We start from the raw sequence: 24,042 nt of genomic DNA, 5'->3' as shown, positions 1-24,042 counted from the left end.
GACCCTTGACCGGACTTGAATGGGGCTTTAGGGGAGAGGGGGAGGCGCCTACCTGCACTGGAAGGGGTGAACAAGGTGCAAACACCTGACTGCTCCCTGGAGAGTCAGGCACACATGAAGGGGGCACTGGCAGTGTAGGCACCCAACTGCTCACGCAGAGGCACTAGCGGTGGACATATCTAACTGCAAACTGGTGGTCGGGGGGGGTGGGGTGGGGGCAGGTTCTGTACTCCACACGGCCGGAGCAGCAGTGCAACACTCCCCTGCCTGCACACCGAGCGGTTACACGGAAGTACATCTAGGGTTGCAGGTGCTCACTCACCGAAAAGGAAAATATGCTGATCTGCGCATGGGGTGGGGGATGGGGGGCACGGTTGACGGGGCATGGGGGCTCCAGTCACCTGCCGGGGTGTTGGGAGGCTGCTGGCACATGGCGGGCGAGGGCTCCTGCTGGCACAGGTGTGGGGCGCAGGAATGCAGGCACAAGGCAGCACATGCGGAGGGCACAGTGAGAGTGGGCTTATGTTTGCACAAAGTGTGCGCATTGTGAGTAGACAGGTAAGTGCACTTAGAAGAGGCACTGGGGGCAGTCCGTGGTGCTACGGGGCACGGCTGAGAGGACGGGCTAGCCTCCTCTGACTGTAGCGGGTCTCGGAGAGTGTGTGCAGGATGTGCGTTGGGGAGGCAGGCGCCGCTTTCCTAACGCTGATCCAGAGGGGAGTTGGCACCTGTTTACTCACTGCAGACCCGAGGGGAGACGCCTGCTGGTTTCACGTGGGCTGTTCGCGTTAGATAGCTACTTGGCACATGGTGGGGTCAGAGGCGCTTACCTGCGTACAGAGGCCGGCTAGCCATGTAGACACCTGCCTGCGCAGTGGAAGGTAGGGGCAGCAGGCACCTGCCTGCACAACTGTGCGAAGATGGGGTACGAAAGGTGTCCTGTAACATGCTGATGTGGCTACACAAAGTGACATGCTAATGGAAAAAAGCCGATTGTTTATATTTGCATCGCACTTCGCGGCCGCCATTGCCAAAGCCAGATGAACAAACCAGAAAACACGCAACAGTTACGTTCCAAAGCACGCCCTGACAATACTCACGCACCAGAGGGCAGCCTGTCCAGCGCAGCATTATTAAAGAGTAATCCATGCACGGAAAAAAAAATAAAAAGCATTGGCGGACGTGAATGAAAAAAAAAAACCAAAGCGAGTGTGGTATCCGGGCTGGGAGGAGTGTGAACGTGCCGCAGCCAATAGAGCCTGTACTGAGACCTAGGCCGTTTGGTATTGGCTACTAGTTGTTGAGTGGGCGGGGCTGTGTTCCGCTCCGCTCTGCGTGTAGCTGGGCGCCGCTGCCGGCTGTAGGTGCGCTGTCTCGGTTTGGAGCTTCTGTCCCCCGGCGAGATCCACATGCCTTCCCTGTGAGCCGAGGTAATGTGGCGCAGAAGCCCCGGGCTCCTAGTGCTGTGTTCCGGGCGGCGTCCGACGGGGGACTTCGTGGCCAGGACAGCGGCTGTAAGGGGGGGATCCCCGCCGATGGAGGCTGGGGCGGCTAGAGCGCCGGGTGGCCCGGCGAACAGCACTGGCAAACAGCAAGGAGAGGAGGCAGCCTGGTACCCACCTACCTCTCTGCAGGAGCCGCCTCCGCCGCTTCCAGAGGAGCCGCCTCAGTACCGGCTGGAAGACCTGGACACGCTGGCCTCATTGGTGCGAGCCTGGTAAGGGGGAGGGGGGGGGGGGGTCAGTTTGCCTGTATGTGTGTGTCTGTGTGCCTGCGTGTGTGTGTGCGTGTGCCTGCCTGCTCGCGTGTGTGAGTGTGTGTGTCTGCGTGCATGTGTGTGCCTGCCTGTTCACCGACGCGAGAGCGTGCGCGTTCACGAGATCAAATCTCCGGCAGGAGAAGCTCGTGACAGTTTCCTGTCTACATTCCCCGGAAAGTGATTACATAAGTTGTCTTCTCAGACAGCAAAAAGCTTCGCTTTTTGCTTTCGTCTAGGCGAGACCTAAAAACGAGTGTCTCCCAGCTAATTGTCGTCCTGGCTGCCAGGAAAGCCCGTACTCAGCATACGTCTCTTTGCGTTCACTGCCTGGTCCAGGGCACAGATGCAGAACTGAGCAGGCTTTGACTGTAAGTAGCTTCGAAGATAATTGTTAGCTCATAGTAGCCAGATATAGAATGGTTAGGCTGGGTGCATATTATGCCAGATGATGTCCAGTGTCAAGATCTGTGAAGTGTATAACCTTTGCATATGGCTATCTGAGGTACCAGAGCACCTGGAATTCCATGCACATGGATACATTTGTTAAGAGATTGCCATGCATCCGGTCTGAAGACAACATGCCAGACAGGTATACTAGCAGGCCGAAAAAGGAGATGCCTTTTTCTTTGCCCTCATTTGCTGGGGGTGCTAAGGCAGTAGGAGAAACTGACAAGTGGACTGAAGTAAGGTTAAGGTAGTAAGGATGTCACTTCCTGTGCAGGTAGATGGTGGGAAATGCAGCGATGTCACTTCCTGTGAAGATGGATGCGGGGGAATGAAGTTCACTTGTATATACAGGTCTGTGTTGTTTTACTCTGCAGAGCTATATACCTTGACTATTGATGTATATCTGCGAGGTAGGTGGAAGTGGAATTAATAATACTAAATCTAACTTACCTAAATATACTTAACATGACAACATAGTAGTAGTTGGTATTCTGCAATTATTATTTGTGACCTCGCTATTCTGACTTACAAATGTAAAATGTACCCCCAGACTTCATTCAATAATGCTTTTGCATCTTATACCAAAGCTATGTCTAATTTGGACATTGTTCACCTTGCAATGGCCTACAAAGTACTCTGTTGCTCCAATGCTCGATGACATGAATTCTGCAGTTAACAATTAGTAAAAAGAGCAAGATTAAGTAATATTTTTCAGGAGGAAGGCACTCCAAGAAAGTTAAGGACTAGAGTGGAGTTAAAGGGTTCTGCAGAGATGTATTAAAATAAAGGCCTGGATTTGTGGGTCACAGAAAGGACCATTTATAAAGGATGATAACAGATTTTAGTCACAATATAAATCTTTTGTTGGTGGTGTAATGCTAATTTTAGGAACTATAAAGTGATTTTAATCCATGGATAATGCTGATCCTCTACTATGATCTGATAAAGTATGTTTGAGAGATAGCAGTTTTTTGTCATGATGTTCAAAATAAGTTCAGGAAGGTGGTCAAGAAGCTAAATTGAGAACACCTTTTTTCTATCAATACACAAACACCTTCCTCAGCCACGTGGGAAAAACATCTGACATGATCAATGAAACATATATTTCCAACAGCAGCAGCAGCAGTCTGTCAATTTTTTCCAGAGAGTTCTACTGCTGCTTCAACAGGGTTCTAATGATAATTAGATCGCAAACATTCTGTATTCATGACAAATGTGAGGCACACCTTAACACCACTGCAGGAATCAGAACTGAAAGCATTACATACTGAGGGGACTGTAGTAAATGAAACAAATAAGGGGATTTAATTTGTCAACTAAATCATGGTGAGTGCTCTTGAAAGCTAAATTAGGGCACATTGTCTAAAAATTCGCAGAGATCTTCCCCCTTCATGGCAGAATAACAGTCTTGCATGCTGAGTGAGGCATGTACTTCCAACATGAGCAGCAGTCGGCAGTGATGTAGCAAGGGTGCTGTGGACAACAAGCAACAAAAGTAGGCCTCATAACCACCGTTGCTGTATTGAAACACAGCAACAATCAGGGTTCAGTGGGCCCCTTAAGGCTCTGGGCCCCAGTACAACTGCACTTGCTGCACCACCGATAGCTAAACCCCTGCCAGCCTGTCAGTTGACTCCCCAGTGATCTACTGTAGCTTCACCACTTAGGTCTAATGAACTACTATAGATAGCTTACATTTTAATTTTTCATTTAACACAAAGGTGAGGCCCTCCTGAATGTCATTTGTTTGGAATAGGAGCTGTTGAATTTAAACCTTTCCAGTGGAACAGGCTCAAGTAAATGACAATTGAGTTGTTAATGCAGATATGAAACCAGCTGGTTAAAAATACGAGGGGAGGTATGAGTTTTCAGTCATGGGAGACAAAACATAATTTAAAGAGGTTAAAATAGCTTAAAAGATTGATTCCGACCCAAGACTAGGATCAACTTTACCCATCTATTTGCCAAAATCTCTAATGCTTACTATAGACCTGATCTTAAAATAGTAACAATTTGTGCTCCAATGGGTAGTGACAACCTCCAAAGAAGTTGTTCATTAGACATTAAGGGGTCGATTATGATGGGGGATGGACCTGCGTCCGTCCGCCACCCCCGAGGTGGAGGGACCGTCCGCAGGGGCAGCGGCTTTCCCTCCGTTTGAATTAGGATGTGACCGCCACCCTGGCGATCACATTCCGTATATTTAACATTGCAGTGGGTGCTGCTTTAAGCAGCACCCGCTGCAAAGTTAAAAATGCATGCTGTGCATTTGCATGCACAAAGCAGCAGGCACCGCGCGGTGCCTGCCGCATTGTGCATGCAAATGCAGGGGGGTACCATAGGTACCCCCATGTGCACCCCCCACACCCCCTCACCATGGGGGCCCGCAACGGCCCCCCAAAGCAGGAACCGTCTGCCTTTTCATGGCGGCATTGCCGCCACGGAAAGGCATTCCTCCAAGGCCATCCTAATATGGCTGGCGGTGTCTGACACCGCCACCATATCAGGCCTTTTCCGCCTCAGTCGCAAGGCAGACGGTATTCCTCTCCGCCACGGTCCCCCCGCCATTGTAATATGGCGGGGGGAAGAAAGGGGGTGGACGGGCAAGGATGGCCGACGGATCGCCACCGCCTGCATGGCGGTGGCGATACATCCGCCATCCTAATGGACCCCTTAATTTGTTCTTTTTATTTTCTCCCACTTCCTTTTTTCAGAAGATACAGCCCCCTGCATGAATGTTCATTGGCCTTGAAATATGCTTTTTGTAGGTTAAATGTAAGTAAACATTAAAATATTGAAAAAAAATTATATTTAATATCTCTAAATATGTCTTTATGTATATTTTATTACCTGATAGACTGGGATGCGGCCCAAAGAGTTACCAGTGGCTGAGATGAATTCAAGCATTTCATTACATCACTTTTTGTTGTATACTTTAGTGTGTCATCCTAAGTGGGACGGGTACGCTCAGAAGTGGGTCCGTGCATGCTGTGCCACTGGAACCAAGCAATACCTGGCTGATGAACCCTTACCAGGGCATAACCGGTCCTGGGCTGCTTGGGTTCCGGTTCAGAGAGGTCCTGGTCTGGAAGTTCGGGCTCAACTTGCTGATGAGACCTAACCAGGGCTAAACATATCTTATGTTGGCTGTTCCGGTTCAGGGAGGACCTGGCTTGGCAGTTCAGGCTGGACTGTTATCATTGGACTGACTGATTTGAATATTGCTGGGTGCAAATTGGTGTGCAAAATAATGATGGACCAGGATGCAGTCTGCGGTGACCTACCATAATATTGCAATCAATCAAAAAAGCAGCAAAGAATGGTGGGACAGATAAGGATTATAAAGCAGTTCAGCTTGGTTTGGACCAAAGGTTTGGCACAATGTGGAGAAGGTGGACCTAATGATGCACCTTCTATTCTCCGAGATACCATCTGCAGTGAAGTGGGCGCATGGGAAAATACATGCCAATGTGAAAATGTTACGCAAGAGCGGGTACATGTGGACCCACACCTGAGGGATGGTGAGAGAAAAACTAGGTCTAAAAAGTCCATGCAAGACATTAGGGGAGATCTAGCATGTGCAACAATAAGCACGGACATGGTGTGCAGGGTCAACCTTACACGCCTGTATCATATGGAACGAGTAAAGAGTGCAGGGTGGTTGTCTTCTGCAGGCATTTAATTCTACTGTGCTGGCCGAAACATGATAGTGAAGAAGTAGCAAAAACGATGGGGTCTGTTAAGTCCACCAATATGATGAGCCCTAGCCAGCATTACAGTTCAGTGGCCAGGAGCACCTGGTCTTTGCTCCAGTGCAGCTCAGCGACTAGTACAGACACTTGGAAGCATAGGCCTCTACGTGAGGGGGAAGAAGAGGGATTGGAGTAAATGGGTGGAGAAAGCCCTCAACTAATCGGTTGCAGAAGATGAAATGTTCGAGCTGGACTCTGACAGTAGCCAAATTCTTAAAAGAGAAGAAAGGAAATTGTAAGTGGAATCTTAAGACTTTATTGTGAAAAGGAAGAAGGGGCCAGGAAGAAGGATTAAATGCAGACAAAGAAGAATAGTAGATGGTTCATGTGTACACAGGCCTTTCCACAACAAGGAGGCGCCAGGCATATTATAATATAAAATAGGGGGAATCTTGAGGGTTACTTATGCAGAATACAGTACAATAATCATTAGTCAATGAAGCATGAAACTGCGGCATGAATGTAATCAATAGTCTGTGTCTTGGCCGCGTTGCTCTCTTGAAGTGAAGCATGCTTCATGGCAACAGCACAGCCGAAACACTGCATCGACTAACAATTACTATACAGTACTCTGGGCATGCTACCCTCCGCATTAATGTGGCAGTGACACTGGGACCAACACATTGAAAGATCCCTTGACTTCATGTAGACTGAAGAACTCTTGTCCTGAGGAGACCCGTGGACACTTAGCTATTTAAGGGTAGAAAGGCTGACTATATCTAACAGGACTGGGTTCTTGATTGATCAATGTGGAGTTCTGAGGATTAATTACAAGATGTTACATGATAATACTCTCGCTCAGCCTTTTATGCACCAGCAGAACAACGTTTTGTGATTATTGGCTTAAATATCACTTCAAAAGCAAGCAAGTGTAAATACATGTTAACTAACATCCATTGCAACGAATTGTCTATTTGTTCCTTGGATTCCTGTTAATAATTGACTTAACCAAAAGATCAAATCATGGGTTGATGTACGCGGAACAAACATACGACCAAATATGTTTCCATAATGTAAATGCACTTTTATCATGAATGAAACTTTTAGAACCATTGTTGTATATGTGTTTATGCAAATCTATCTTCTGCAGAAACAAGCCACAATGCTCTATGTGCCAGCGGTCCGTCAAAGCTCTCGCTCAACAATTGTTGCAAAGAATCTGGGGTTCATGAAATCACTCACCTCGTAATCCAAAGGTTCAGTAGTGACCAGGAGGGTGCCATTAATCTCAAAGGCCTTGGAGTATGCTGGGGAGTCTGGTCCTTGGTCAATGTCCACTGTGATGTCGGCGTCGGCAACAATGGTAGTGACGACCGATCCTGCGGGTTCATTCTCCTCGATTCTACCCCGGCCGGCGGAGCACACTGCAAAAACACAAGCATACACATACAGGTTGAGTCACGTGATCCTAGGCTCGGATTCCTGTGTTGATGAGACATTCAGTGTAACTCTAATAAAATACCACCAGAGAGGCCTGATCCAAAGGCTCAATGGGACTCTTACTGCTGCCTTACAGAATAACACATGACATGGACAGCACCGAGGTGCGAGCTTTACTGTCATGGACGTTTTTCAGGTGATGGGACAGCTAATCTGAACCCTCCGTCCTCAAAGGTAGAGTTCTGAGCTTAATGTGTTTCATCGAGGAAAGAGCTTGTGCAGCACTGACTAACAGAAAGAAAACAAATGTCCCAGCGGAGGCAGCCATGTGTGGGAGGGCACAGGCTCAGTGTTCCATATCATCTGTAAGAGCGCATCACATCTCAGTCAGGAGACAACTATTCCACTCCACACCTCTACATAGCACAAAAGAAACAACGGTATCATCACTCAGCTGTGGCAGGACCAACGCCATTTAAGGAACATAAAAAAACGTCCTGGCCTGTAGTAGGACACAATATAGGAGAGTTGAAATAACAATGCCCTGTATCAACTCCAGGAAGGTGCTGCATTCTTTATAAAGTAATAGCATTTTTTTGGGAGGTGCAGCATTATTTTTTAAATTATTATTTTTTTTGTTCTGTTGTTTTGTCTTAGAGTATTATCAAGATCATACTGCATGTTGTATATTTCAATGAAAGTGGTGTGTAGGGCATCTCAGTGAATTAAATCTAGGAACAGTAGTAGATGCAGCTGCCAGTCATGATATTCGCGTTATCTGTCAAAACATAACACATAGGTTGTTGGGTCTGGTGGACCTAGAAGCTTCTCTTCCTGAACCGACTTCAAAACAATTCAGGACACGCCTTTATCTAAGGGATTTTCTTCTTAATAACTAACGGTTCCAGGGAGAGCTCACACAGTGATTTTGTTTAGGGTAAGAAAGATAATACAAAAATAACACTATAGCAACCAGGAGATATCCTCAGACCCTGCTCACTCCTATCGATGTCCCAAACGTCCCATCCCTCACATATTCCAAATAAAATCATAAAAAAAGGATTCCGCAAAACATTCCACAGACAGGCATCTAACTTACCAACCACCTTCCCCCTTAAAAAAAACAAAAAAAACATAACTAAGTCAACAAAATAATATGGCAGCACACAACAAAATGAAAAGCAAAGCATCAGCAGAAATGTCCTGAACAATTTACGATCCATAACAAAACATTTGCCCACAGGTCTAACTCTGCTCCCTCGCCCCTGCCACCACCCTGCCCCCCCCATCCACCGCCACTCCTGCTGGAATGGAGCATTGCCATGCACCCGAAGCTTTCACGAGACTCATTGCCCAGTTAGCAACTTGCAAAATATGATCAACTACCCCGAACCTAATCAGCACTCAAATGGTGAAAGCTAACACTCTCATCACCTGCTCTTGCATCGGTCTATGTTCAGAGATACTACACATTTACAGATTAAATTTGTAAGCAGACATCCTTTCCATGTTTCACACCATTGCATCGCCGGCCTTTGCCAGCACGTGAATGTGGTGACGCTCTAGTTGTTCTCGGGGCAGGCACCGCAGGCGGAAACAGAAGTGTGGCCATTTCAGAGAGCCGCGACTCCCGAGCCCATCGGACGCTCTCCCTGGTGCTCAGTGAAATAAAGGCAGTACCTACAACCCCTGGGCTCCTGTGTTGTTATTGAGATGGAAGACGGCCTTTACAAATGGCGACGAGGCACGGGATGGTTTAACGGCATGCAGAATCGGCGCTGTACACCCGGTGGCCCTCATACACTGAGCGCAGCAGAGGGATTTTGAGTGCACCCATAGGACGTGGCCCCAGCGGAGAGAGGCGGTGCATGGAGGGCAAGAACAGGCCACCAGAGAGCCCACCACCCCTGCAACAGCCGGTGAGTGCACAGTACCACCCAAGGCACCCAGCAAAGAGTGAACAGGGACACAGAGGAGGGACTAGAGGGCGACGAGAGTAGGCGGCCATAATTGACAGTGGAAGAGGCCGTATTGAAAGAGGAGGAAGGCCTGGGTTACACGGCGATACGGTAGAGGAGGACAAAGGGGAGAAGCTGGAACAAAATCCCAGATGGTTCTTGCCCCTGGCCGAGCCATCCAAAGAAAGGAGCAAGCCAAAGCCCAGCACACGTGTCTCAAACGCAGCCCTGGACTCCCCAAGTACGCCCAGCAGTGAGGAGGGAATCCCAGTGCCCACGCAAGAAAGCAGACAGGAAGAGAGGCAAGCCCCAGGAAGCCTGCCAAGCACTGTCGCAGTCGCACCACAAAACCAGGTCCAATGCAACGCGGGAAGAATGTGTGCGCAGTCATCCTCTCTCACCAACCTGGTCCCGTTCCTACCCAAGAGAGGCGAACCAAAGATGCCATGGGAAGACTGGAAGAGGTATTTTCTGAACTATCTATCGGCCCTGGAAGAAGAGAGCAAAGGGACGTACTCGAGCTCCAGGAGGAAAGACATACTCCTGCACAACTTAGGCCAGGAGGGAATCAGAGTATATGACAACCTAGTGAAGAAGACCAGGCTTCCCACGGACACAGATGAGTTCCAACATGCGATCGAGGATTTAGACTCGCACTACCGACCCGTGGTATGTGTAGCCATAGACAGATGCAATTTCTTCCAGAGGAAACAAGGCGGAGGAAAATCGATCGACAAATATGTAGCAGCCTTACAGAAACTAGCAGTGACCTGCAAATTTGGAACACTGCACGACAAACTGATTAGAGACCAAATAATAATGCACACGTCCAACACAGCCATCCAAGAGAAGTTGTGGGTAAACGGCGATGCTCCACTCAAGGAAGTGTTGGCACTGGTGAAAAAGGCTGAACTGTCGAAGAGATGCGCAGAAGCAGAGAGGAAGGACACGATCAGCAAAACGACAGTATACAAAGTGACGGAAGGGAACAGACCTGGCAAGACCCTACAGATGGGACCATTCAAAACACGGCCCCAGAAAAGATACCCTCAGAAAGCAGGAGAAATGCAAAGGCCCAAATGGGACAGTTAGGAAAACTGCTACCGGTGTGGAAACCCAACGCACGCCGGCAACAACAAAGTCTGTCTAGTCTTCAGGGCCAAATGCTCGTACTGTGGCATCATGGGTCACTACGAAAAAGTGTGCCGATGCCGACCCAGGAAGGCAGAAGTGAAGTATGTAGCCCAAGAGGGCAAGGAAGAAGAAGAAACACAGGGAGAAGAGGCAGAAGAGGAGGAAGTTTTGTGCATAAACGACCAAGTCCTGGGTATTAACTCCACGGGGTCCAAAAAGCCAGTACTGAGAATGGGAATTGGAGGAGTAGAGATCAACATAGTGTTGGACTCGGGTTCCCCTTACACGATAGTGCAACGAACAGTGTGGGAAAGGAACTTTCAAAATGAGACGAAGGCAAGCCTAATTTCCCCGGACATACACCCTGTCACATATACGGGCAAACCTATACCCATGGTAGGGTATTGTCCCCTCACATTTGAATTCAAAGGACGCAAGGCAGATGGCAAGCTGTATTGGCCGAGAAAGGACCGTCGGTATTGGGATGGATGGATCAAGGCGCATTGGGTATTTAGCTCAACCCAGGAGGAGTCGACAAGGTGTTAATAACGGACACAGAACATGGATACGAAGTGGACGCATGGAGAAGAGAATACCCGGAGGTCTTCAAAGGAACTATTGGTCAGATGACCAAGTTCACGCACAAAATATGCTTAAAGGAAGGAGCACGTCCGGTGAGCCACAAGGTCTGCAACATTCCGTTCCGAAGCAGGGAAACGGTACAGGAGGAGTTGAGGCGCCTGGAAAAGAGCGGCATCATAGAGGCCATTGAGAGTGCCAAATGGCTCGCACCCCTCATCGTGGCACAGAAGCCCAACAGGAAGGTCCGTCTGTGTGTGGACCTCAGGGAACTAAACAAGAACATATGGGTAGACAAGTTCCCCCTACCCAGGATCAACAAAATGCTGTTGAAGACTAAGGGAATAAAGTGGTTCTCCACAGTGGACCTCTCTTTCGCGTATCATCAAATTGCATTACATCTGTCCTGTAGTCACCTAACATCATTCATAAGCCTGTTTGGGTGTTATAAGTTCCTAAGGATGCCGTTCGGACTAGCGTCAGCAGCCGCAGTATTCCAAAAACGGATGCATAGACTATTCCAGAAGGTGGAAGGAGTGCAATACTTTCAGGACGACATCTTCATAATGGGGAAGTCAAAAAGCGACCACGACACAAAGCTACACGCGGTGTTGTCCATACTGGAGAAAAATGGGCTCACGGCGGAATGGGCGAAATGCAAATTTGGAGTAAAATCAGTGACGTACCTGGGTCACGAGGTCAGTGAGAAGGGAATAGAACCAAAGAGAGCAAATGTGAGAACCATCCAAGATGCGCTGACACCAACGAGGAAGGAGGACATTTGCTTGTTTTTAGGAATGGCTGAATTTTACAGCAAGTTCATTCCGCATTTCGCGTCCAAGACCCATCACCTGAGGCAGTTTCTGAAGGAGAAGAACACGTTCAAATCGTCCGGTGAGGAACAGGCGGAGTTTGAGGCCCTGAAACAGGAGATCTGCAGTGCAGTACCCCTCAAGGTATTCGACCAAGCAGCCCTATCCATACTGACCACTGACACAAGCGACAAAAGTTTGGGAGCTGTATTGATGCAGAGGTCACGAGAGGGAGAAGTCTCCATGGTCCGCTTTGCCTCAAGGTCGCTAGCGCCCAACAAAGAAAAATTCTGCGTAATCGAAAAGGAGATGCTGGCAGCAGTGTGGGCCATGAAGCGGTTCCAACAGTTTTTGTGGGGCTCCAGTCTCCTACTTCGCACGGACCATAAACCACTAGTGAAAGTCCTCACCTCCAGCGGACATGCCCATGCAATGCCCCGCATAGCAAAGATGACCTTGAGATTACTAGACTATGTATATGAAGTAGAATACATCCCTGGAAACAAAAACAGAGTATCTGATTTCCTAAGCAGAGCGGTGGCTATGGAACGGGCGGAAGACCAAGAACCCTCCGGATGGGAAAGCTACATGGTTGGGTTAACGCAAGACCATGAAAGGGTGATCAGCGAAAAGGAATGGGAAGAAGCGTACACCCAAGATGAGGCCTTAGAAGCAGTGAAAGGCTACGTGATGTATGGATGGCCGGATAAGAAACACCTCGACAGCCAGTTGAAGATGTTCTGGGAAGTTTGAGAAGAATTGTTGATTGGAGACAACCCAGCCTTCCTACTGAGAGGGGACAAGGTAGTTCCCCCACAGATCTTGGTGGAACACCTCCTAACTATCCTCCATGAGGGACATCTCGGCATAATGAAAACAAAAGCCAGAGCAATGCAAGCTTACTGGTGGCCTGCCATGGACAGCCTAATTGAAAGACACGTAAGATTGTGTGAACCATGTGGCAGAGCGGACAAAACACAGATCCTGTTGAGGTCACCCCTGGGTACATTTGCTGTTCCCTCTAGCCCGTGGCAAATGCTATCTGTGGACATTTTAGGACCCATCTTCAATATCAATGGAGTGCCGAAATATGCCATAGTCTTGGTGGACCGGTATTCCAAATGGCCGGAAGTGGATTTGCAAGAGACAGTGAACACAGAAGCAGAGCTTTCCTTCTTAAGATCTACCTGTGTGAGGGAAGGGAGCCCCAAGGTGATCACCTGTGACAATGGACCGCAGTTTGTGTCCGCGAAATGGGACTCTTTCATGGTCCGCAACGGAATTGATTTGGACAGCTCAGGGGATCAACCTCGTTGGGAAGGCAATGAAGACCAGCACTACCAGGAGGAAGAGGAAGAAGTCGGAAGGGTCAATCCCCCAACGCCAAGGGGTCAATGATGTGACAGACTCAGTCAAGAACCTAGAACGACAACTTTTAAAGAGGAAGGAAGCCCTGTCAAGACCCAAGGCGAAAACACCGGTCGGGTGCCAATGAGAACTAGGTCGGGCAGAGCGGTCAAGACCCCCAAGAAATTCGAAGATTTCAGCATGGAGATCAAGTAAGACTGTTCCTTTACCCCCTATTCCCCAGACTCGTGCTCTTGGACTGAGAAGTATCATGTTCAGGATGTGTCCCTTGTGAGGGTGTTAAATGGGGGAGATATGTGGTGACGCTCTTGTTGTTCTCGGGGCGGGCGCCGCAGGTGGAAACTGAAGTGCGGCCATTTCAGAGAGCCGCGACTCCCAAGCCCATTGGATGCTCTTCCCGGTGCTCAGTGAAATAAAGGCAGTACCTACCACCCCTGGGCTCCCGTGTTGTTATTGAGGTGGAAGACGGCCTTTACAGTGAACCACCTTCAAAGGCTCACACAATGCAGCCAGACTCCTATTTGTCGAAGAAACCTTTTCACACACACGCACTGGGCAAACTCAAGCCTCACTTTGTATCTCCTCATCATGTCCACACCCCACCTAGGATTCATGTTTTCCGCCATTTTCTTTTTCTACACCTCCCTCGCCAAGGGATGTCTGGGTGTTCTGAACACTTTTTCACATTGCAGATAATCACCAAGGACACAGAACTTTGGCCGTTTTTCACCTCTTAAAGAGCTCTAAACATATCTTACCTTTTGCTGACTGAGGAGGACTTCTTGTAGTGTCCTAATGGACATGTTCTAGTGTCTCAGCAGGCATTTGTATTCCCAGCCAATCCCTCGAGGGCTGGACACACATGCATCCCACACCCATCCATCACAGGCATCACGAGTGACGTGATCCTGTTAATAAAAGGGCCCGGGTGTACATGCTCGAGGCCAGGTACAGTACCCTACCACACAGTGTCAGCATCCATCATTGTGAGCATGTGGGCCAAGGGCCCACAAAACCACAGTTCTGCATGCATCCCAACACACTTTTGGCTTCACTGTCAGCTGAATAGTCTGTGTCCACATGACCATTTCCTTCAGGATGGTACAACAAAATCCTTCTATGCACAATTCCCTAATCATCCAGGAATCAACACACATAAATTGGCATTTATGAAACGTTTTGGTCTTTTATACTGGCAAAGGACATAGCTCACCAATGTTGGCATTTGGTTACAGCTTTCTTTAGTCTGTGGGAAGACATGTGCATATTCTATGACCACACCTGGCCTCGTTTTCTTGAATAAAGAGCAGTTTATCAAGCCCAGGATTTTATGATGTGATGTTTATGTGACTGCCCCCTCACCAAGAGTTCACCTAATATCTCAAAACACCCATTCTCCCCATATTTTGTAGTGCTTTTAGGGTAATTCCCTTGCTTTGTATCAAGGAATCTTAATGGACATACAGTGATCCATGCTACATTCCCAGTCAGACTGGGCAAGGGTGCCCCTCACCAGCTTCGAGTAATGTCTATTTTAGCTAGGAAAAAGTGCAGTGGAGGAAAAGCCAGTTTGTACTTGTTGATGTGTAGCTCAGAATACAAACTAAGCAGAGCCAGCTTTTAATGTTACTTCGGTCTGCCACCGGTCTGTCAGGATTACACCAGGCCAGAAGGAATACATCTAAAGACAGAAGTCTCCCTACTCCCCAGACCACCAGGAGAGGGTATACAGTCACAGTGCCAAAATGTGTGTATGGTACAGTACACTCCACGTAGGTAGTTAAATTGGATCGCTCTAAACTGTGCAGCTATGGCCACTTTTTTGGGGCCATCAATGCCTCTGCCATTCCTCCTCATACAAGTTCCGACGTCATTCCCATGTGTGCCTCAGCCCTATAAATGTGTTAGGTGTAATTGGCAGTAGGAAGCGACAAAGCACGGCTAGCTCACATTTCCCACTGCCTCCCATTAGTAATTTAGCCACGAGTAGCACAACTTCCCTTCTGGTCCCACCTCCACCTAAGAGATACTGGGGCATGGTCTCCTTCTCCTCCAGGGAAAATCTGCCCCTCTGGGCTGCATTGGCTACGCCTGTGGTGATCCCGCCCTGTGGGTGTCGTCTTGGGTCATACAGAGTCCCCCTTCTTGTGCCTTGATTGGAGACAGGCATAACACCATGGAGGATGTAAGGTCCAGGTCCAGTTGGGCTTCTGACCATCAAATCCTCCCCTCCTGAGCGATTTATTGATGGAAAATATAGTACAACGGACACAGCAAGTCAGAAGAACATCAACTTGGTCCTAAAACCACACAGATCTTCTCACATCGGAAAAAGAGAACTATCATCAGTGAACATCACAGCCATTCCTATACCTGGTGCTGTAGCATGGAACAATACTGATTATGAAATCTATGGCCCGGTTGAGCTCTTGAAATATCCACACCAGTTCAAGATTTCTTTAAGTGACTTTGTATCACCAAGTATACTTTCTCTGATGATTGGGACTTTGAAAATATTAATAATATGATGTCAGATTTAGAAATGTCGCAAAATATACAGAACATGATTATTTACAGGGTTCTTCGAATTATGAAGAAATGTATTGCTTCAATCACTTTGGGCATCATTATTTGCATAAATCTGCTAATCCTAGAAATGTTTTCAGTTATAATCAGTGGGAATATTGTCCAACTCCGCCAAAAGGCAGTTCAAAAACATTTTATGAGAAATTCCCATACTTCTCAGGGTTTAATATCACTGATCCAGAAACGTTTTATTTTAAAATTATGAATAAGACAGGAGTGCAAAACAGGTTGACAAATACTAAATTGATAAATTTTGAAAAATTTTATGAAAAAATGTCTACATTTGGTTTTGAATTTTGGAAAAACAACATTGAGACAAAAACTGTCTGGGGTACAAAAGAATGGCAGGTACCAGGTTTAGAATCATTATTCAGAGCCTGCATGATCCCAGAACAAATCATGTTCCTAAATGACACCATTCAGCAAACAACCTCTCTTGGACTAGCCATGATAAAAGATTTAAACAACCCGTCTATACCAAAGCCTATGCCTGATAGAAATAACACTACAGATGAGGGGTTAGACGTGTCCTATATTTTAAAACAAAACAGAACTAATCCTGATTGGAGAAAATGGTTGATCTGGTCCACAGACACAAATAACTGTCAAGATTGATTCCTGAACAAAATACAGGGGTTCAAACAGAATAGGCCAGACCCAAGATATTCCCAGAGACAACATCCAGGGATTGTAACAACATACAAACTTTGCCTAGAATGGCTACAGAAACCCACACTACCCGAAATTAAGCAACACTTGACTTTACTTAAGGAAGGTGCTGACTTGCGAGATTTCATAATGGGACCTCGCAAACAGCGTCAAAAACGTTTCATATACGCTGGTATATACGCAGCTTATAATGAAGCTTGGAAAATAACACAAATTGAAACTGCAAAAGAAATACGTGAAATTGATCGTAATAATTTGGAAAATTAACTTTCTGTAGTGGACAATGGGTTAACAACTCTGTCCTCCAGAATTTATTCACTGGACAGCATTGTATCATCTGCTATTGATATAATAGAACAGGATATGCTAATGTTACAACATGGCCAGTCCCAATTACGTTCTATTGTACAGTTAGGCTGGATGTTACAAAACCTGCGTTCAGGCAATGTACCATCGCGTCTACTAAACACAACGTCATTATTTTCTATCTTTAACCTTACTGATAGACAAATCTCTTTGGCACAAAGAGGGGCAGACTATATGGTGCTGAGCATTGAAAAACTAGAGAAATTACCATTGACAATGTCAGAAAGACCTGTCATTGAACGGATAATACATGGCACCATTACAATCCCGATAACAACTTTTCAGTTTCAATACTGCCAAAAGTAATACCAGCAGGCCTGTATGAAAGGTTGGGTAAAGGATACATCAAGTCAACCTGGAATTTGCCTTATACACATAGATGTTGGAGTGGGGGCAAGAAAGAGGTATTTGTTAGTGGTAACAATTGTAAAAAATCACTAAGCGGTACACTTCTGTGTCAAGGTATTTACTTGCATGGAGCCTGCGAAGGTTCGTCAAATAACCTTTCATGTCACCAGCAAGGCACCCCTGCTACACAGATAGAGCCTTTTTTCAGACAGCTTTCCAATGGCAGCTACGTTGTAATAAATGACCACAGCTGTTGTGGCATGGTGCCAGGAAAAGCTTATCTCGTGAGCGTTACTTCCATGGTCACTTGTTGTATGCAAGTATTGTATCCAAACAGCAATCCAGACATGGATGCGGCAATCTGGCCTTCTTTGAATATCTCTTCTATTCGAATTGATACTTTAAGCAGAATGAAGTCTATTCTTTTACAAACAACTGTGCCTTTAACCTCGTCTAGAGAAACATATGATCTACAAGTTGCAAGGACAGCAGCAGAGACACATACATTATCAACAAATTGCCACGTGCATTTCGTAGAAATGTTAAGTCAAATCTTAAACATGTCAGATACCAGTGGCATCGCACATGTATTTAAGACAATTTTTTCGGGACTGCTAGCACCCTTTGAAGCAGTTCTTGGCATCTTCCCGAATTTTGTGCATTCTGTGTTCGGTGGCCTGCCTCTGATCTTGGGACTCGTAGCAGGAATCTTATTTTTGTTTCTTCTGCTTCGATATGGCAAGTCAAGTTGCAGACAAAACTCAGGCTGCAATGGAAGAAACGATCTTAGCAATACAATACCGAGAGCGGATTACTAAAGTCCTCGGCTTGGCTCGGCTAAGAGATCTGAATACAACCTGGTTTCTTTCATTCAGACCAATCTGGCAAGATTGCATCTTACCTGTTCTACGATGCTTGCTTTGCGGAGAAGAATGCATGTTAGACGTCTGTCTTACACTCCCATCAGCAATACCTATGGATGTCGATACTTTGCTTGGTTCGGTAACGGCTCATGCAAGGTGTTGCCCCCAGAGGCTGCCCATTCTGATGACGGCATTCGTTGAGACTTCACCATTACGATTAGGTGGAGGTGAGGTACGAGATGAAAGCGGCACACAGGTACAACCTTCCTTGACCATTGCTGATCAAAACACCGATGATGGCAATGCATCGCACATATGCACTATTTCTACTTTTTCGGACCTGGCCCAACTTTCACCTCCTGTTGTAAACAAATTTTTTAACAGCCTATCTGATTTAATGTTCTCTCCTAACAACGAGAAAAACTTTTGAAATAGCGAGCACACAGCGTTCCCTGAACTCTGAATTCGGCCTTCAGTTTTGATAAAAAATATTGGAACTCATTTTTACCTCACAAGAACAAAATAATTTTTCCCCCAGTTCCCAAAATATTTATCTTTTTTTGGCACATGATACTCTGCTTAAGGTAGAACTATTCTTAGAGAACAGAACTTCCATTTTTTAAAATATCTTAAGACAAAATTTTGACTCAGCCTCTAGCACATGTACCATCTTGTATAAATATGTGATGAAATGGTCTCGACCGTCTCTTCTGTATTAAGAGCCATTTCATAAATGTAAATTTTGTGATTCATTCAGTCAACATTCTAAATGTAACAAAAATATCCATTATCTGAAGGACACCACTGCTTACAAAAAAACGTCCAATATTATACTCATTTTCATGTATACACCATTTCAAAAGGCTTACTATGTATTTTGGGGTGGGCTGGAAAACACATGCATCGTTATATGTTTAATATTGCTTAGTATTTAGTAATGATGGACATTATACGTGGAGTGGATGTTGTGAATATATCTAGGACCCTAATTAGATATTCCCGATTTATGCCCTTATGTGGTTATAACAAATCATATCCTCATAAAGGCATAAGAATCAAATCCATATTAAGTCATAGCCAATGCAGTCCAAATACGGCAAGGCTACTCCCATAGAGTCCTAGAAAGTACAACGCGTTCTTAAACAAACCAAGCCTCCAGTAGCCCTAGAATTCCCCCTGCTCCTGTTTTGATTTGTCCTAGAACTCCTGAGAGTCCTGAAAGAACTGGCAGTTCTTAGTGACAGTTCTTAGTGACGTCTTATGTCCAACCTTACGTCAAACTCGGCACCTTCCAGCTATAAATCTACCAGCATCTGCCTTAAGCAAATACACGGTGGTTTGGAGCAGATCGGCTATCTACTTGCCTGAAGCCCAGCTGATACGAGTGCCGAAGGAAGCCGACCCTCCCATTGACGCACTGAGAGAGACGCTGTCTTTTCTCCTGCCGAGAAATCCAGCTCCAGTGTTTCCAGTCACCCTTGCAGGTTGCTGGGAGATCGCGTCCTGAGAAAGAGATACAAGACGTCCTTCATTCTATAACCAAGGTACGGAGCTGATTAGATCCTTAGAGAATTCTTGATTCAGATTCTTGGCAAAACTAACTTAACTTAAACTGCAGCTCACTTACTCCTTCCCACGTACTAGGCTTTGGTTAGGTACATCGGTATAGGCGTATCTTAGAAACACCAGTTGAGCATGTTTAGTCAATGATTTAAGTATGTATATATTTTACAACATGTATCTTATGGCTCAGAAACCATATAAATGCTTTTACAGTATTATTTCATAATACTCCTTTTACTGGACGCACTTTACTTCATGATAAGTAATTGCAATTGTGGCAATTCATTTCTCTTGCATGAGAAAGAAGACTGCTCAATAAATAACCCTTTTATTGAAAACGCCCGTCTCTCTATTTCTATGCATTACTGGTGAAACGAAGCATGCACGATTGACTGAGTAAAATAACTATCTATTGTTTTCACACGACTCTGGAGATATACTCCTTATTCTAGGAGGAGCAAAGTTGTCGTGTTTATGTGGTTGTCAGAAGCTAATCCCTTCTTGTATATTTAGGAAAGTTAACTCCTTCCTGTTCACTTGAGAAAGTTTCTAGTGACCTCTGAGCCAGCTGGCATACCTAATTAAGTCTAACATATTCAGTAGAGACCTAGATGACCTCGGTCCTACGTCTAAACTACTGTTTATGTTATTCCAATGCGCAGAGCCTATTGGGAATATAGGAACTACACTACAAGACATTAAGGGACTGTACCGCCCAATTGGCAGAGCTACGTGCTCTGGTGCTTGCACTGGGCTACGCTGACCCTTATGTGACTAGTCTTATTGTGAGTGACTCTTACTACTGTGTTCAGTCTTACAATGACAATTTATTCTTTTGGACTCAGAATGACTATCGCGATTCCAAAGGTAGCACGATTGAACACAAAATGCTGTGGGTACGAGTGGCTGAGCTTAAGGAACAGCTGCCACTCGTGTTTGTAATTCATACTCTTGGTCACCAAAGCGTGGGGGTAGACGCTGTTGGTAACTGTCTTGCTGATCAAGCAGCCAAGACCGCAGTTGCAACATACTTAGTAGCAGCAGTTACACGTTCCAAAAGTAAGATTGATGATGACATCTTGGCAGCTATTGCTGCAACATAGAAGGGAGGTAATTACCCTAGAGGTTTCCCTTCTAAATACTTTTATCTTTTAAGTACTGATATAGTTCCCTATGTGAGAATTAATGATGTTGGTGACAGGTTGATTCCCAACGTGGACCGCAGGCAGGCTATGAATACAGCGGCTCACGAGGGCATCGCCTCGGCTCACGCCGGCCTGTCAGCTACTGTATCTGTCCTTCAACAGCGTTACTGGCGGAGTGGGTTGTACAAACAGAGGCGTGATTATGTCCTTCATTGTGACACAAGCCAGCAGATTAAACCTTCAACTGCTGCACGCCCGCCCCAGATACAGTTGTACATATCTAATAAGCCACTTGGGTGTGTTTATTTAAATCACTGCGGTCTTTTCTCCTCTGATACTGCTTATAATACATCTTAATTGCAGTAGATTTGTGGACACGCTTTGTTTGGGTGTGGCCGCAAAGGAGTGCTGATGCCCGCACTGTCATCAGGGATTTGAGTGTCTTTGTGGGAATGTTTGCATGTGGCGCCTTTCATTCAGACCAGGGTCCAGCGTTCGCCTCTAAGGCGTACAAGGGTGCCATGGTTTCACTGGGGGCCAGAGTCAAAATTTTCATCTCCTTACAGGCCTGAGAGCAATAGTGTTGTGGAGCGAATTAACTGTGACTTAAAGCAATCCTTGACAGCTAAGGTTTTAGGTACAGGCCGGAACTGGCTAGTCCATTTCTATAGCGTACAGTTTGCACTTAATAATCTCCCTAGAAGGTCTCTGGGTGGGAGGACCCCATACGTAATGCTCTTTGCCATCAAAATGTTTGTTCCGGACCTTGAGGGTCTAGACATGGCGGTGTCTGCCGCATCCTTTGACGTAGATGAACATTCTGCTGTTTTACAGAACCTACAAAAGACCAGAAATCAGTCTTGCAAAGGAACATTTGACCTTCACATCTGATGCTGCTCTTCAGATTCCGGTAGTTGGCTGGCTACCCCGAGTTGGTGATCTGGTCCGTGAGAAGGTGGAGAACAAGAAGGAGTTTGGCCCCTCACATCGCGCACCAGTTCCTGTGCTTGGCGTGCAGGGTACAAGAACAGTCATTTTACCTCCACTTCCTGGTCGCAAGGAAAACAGGTACATCTCCAATGACAATGTCAAATTATAGCGAGTGGCCGATTCTTCTTAGTATGACTCCAGCGATCTCTTGTCCAGCGATGCTGGGAAATTCTGTTTTGGTTCCGACAATTAACTCCAGGCCTGACGTTGAAATCGAGATGCCTACAGTTGCAAGTCCTTTGTTCACCGGCTGGTAATTCCCTTAATGTCAGTCAGTCAGTCAAATGCTTTTATTCGATAAGTTAATATCATAAAAAGACATAGTACAATACAAACAATTAATTATACACAGAAACATCCTAGACAGAGGAATTCATTTAAGCCCGATTAAATATTGTATAATATAAATATGTCTTAAAAATGAGATAAAAATTACAAGAGCTTATATTCAGTTAAATCATGAAGTAAGAGAAAAAAGGCGAACAACCTAGTTCATAAAATATCAACAGAGATAGGTAGAGCCTTGACAATCTTGTTCCTAATCCGTGTAGCAGCAACTAGAAAACTAGCAATATGGAATATTATTCGTGGGGAATGTATTTGTTGTAAATACAGGAGGGCTGGCCTAACCTGTATGAAACCCGCCTTCCTCAGAATAGGGCACAAGAATTTCTTTCGGATTTCTCGATAGTGTTCGCAGAACATAATAAAGTGTAATGTGTCCTGAGTCGAGAAATCATCACATTGACAAGGCTCAGCCTGTTCTGGGGGGCTCCAATTTTTAAAACAACCAAGGGAAAAATGAATCAAATAAAACGAAATCTTGTTAAAAGATGCAGATGAAAGGGGTGATTCACTGTTATGAGGTACGGTTCAGGGGCTGGGGAGCTAATTAGGGCGTAGTTTGTTCTAACTGTTGGTTTCATCAGCTCTACCCCCTCCCGCTCTAAAGAGAGTAGATTCATCATGGCATTTTTGATCAATCCGATGTCCTTCCTCACAATGGAATCTGGGGACAAAAAAAGTTCAGGACGTCCTAGGTTGTGAAAACCCGTTTTTATGTAGGCCAACCAAGGAATTTTGTTAGACTTATCCAGGTTCAGGCAGTCTAACAGTATGGTGTGATTCAAAGTGATTTCTTGGTTCAGCCAGGTTTTCAACCAACATATTAGCGGGGCTATTTTAATTTGATCAGTTACATATCCTAGCCCCAGCTCAGTATGAATAGAGAATGTTGGGGAGGACTGAGGGACAGTCAAGACTGATCTGAGGAATTTATTCTCAATAGTCTGGATTGTTAAAACTGAGTATACCTATCCTACAGACTTGTTGATGCCTGATTTGCAAACATCTGCAGTTAACCAGTCACGCTTTTCATTTGACACTGACTCTGTTGCATCAAAGTCCCCATCGAAAATTTAGATTTTTGTTGTTTGGTTTAAGACATTTTTTTCGATACCTCCTTGAAATTACATTTGGATAGTGCTTTTTTCAATTTTTTTATTCATGTCAATTGGATTTGTGGTGTATTTTTTCTGATTTGTAAATGGACACAATGTTAAAGAAAGAACTTTAATTAGACTAATTGATGGAACTTTGGCACCACACTCCTCTTCGCACATCATGATGAGCGAGCACACTTTAGTTAACGTCACTGCTTGGTCCGTTTTAGACGGGATTGTATTGGATGCTGTAAAATTTCAAATCCACGGCCCCACAGAGGTTATTAATGTTACCAATGTACTACATGTTTCAATGGGGGATGTGGTTAAACAAAACATACGCTCTGATGACTGGGATGTGCAGACCATAGAGGCTCTGTTTTCTGATTTGAAATATTGTGCTGCCTTTGATGCTGAAGATTTGTATTTAGACTCAGCAAATTATGCTGATTTATTTTGTTACCAACATTATGACAACCATTTTCTGCACAAAGCAAACACATTTAGAATTGTGGTTAATTACACACAATGGGAACATTGCCCGGCTCCCGTTGAAGGCAGCTCAAAAACTCTTTTGAAAAAGTTTACATAGTTATTGATTTTAATCAATCTAATCCTGACACATTTTATTTTAAGATGACTGGCAAGTCCTCTTCCAAAGTTAGACTTACCCACACTAAGGGGCCGATTATGATGGCGGACGGACCTGAGTCCGTCCGCCACCATAGAGTAGGAGGGACCGTCCGCAGGGGCTGCGGAGGTCCCTCCGTGCAGATTAGGATGTGACCGCCAGGGTGGCGGTCACATCCTCAATCTTTAACATTGCGGCGGGTGCAGCTTGAAGCTGCACCCGCCGCAATGTTAAAAAAGCATGCACAGCA

The 24,042-nt window shown here is 45.8% G+C and overlaps 1 protein-coding gene across 9 annotated transcripts in view; it reads right to left on the bottom strand.

Annotated features, from left to right (window-relative positions):
- Window positions 1–24,042, bottom strand: part of CDHR5 (cadherin related family member 5) — a 423,620-nt gene that overhangs the window by 352,905 nt on the left and 46,673 nt on the right. For all 9 annotated transcript variants that reach the window (XM_086957775.1, XM_086957776.1, XM_086957779.1 and 6 more), the window contains exon 2: window positions 7,141–7,322. In XM_086957775.1, the coding sequence (XP_086813901.1) occupies window positions 7,141–7,322 (182 nt within the window). The remainder of the gene's footprint in view (window positions 1–7,140; window positions 7,323–24,042) is intronic.

The sequence above is a fragment of the Lissotriton vulgaris genome, chromosome 2_1 (genome assembly GCF_964263255.1).
Source record: "Lissotriton vulgaris chromosome 2_1, aLisVul1.2, whole genome shotgun sequence".
Lineage (NCBI taxonomy): Eukaryota > Metazoa > Chordata > Amphibia > Caudata > Salamandridae > Lissotriton > Lissotriton vulgaris.
Note: the sequence above shows the minus strand (reverse complement) of the source record. Positions and strands in the feature narration are given on the sequence as shown.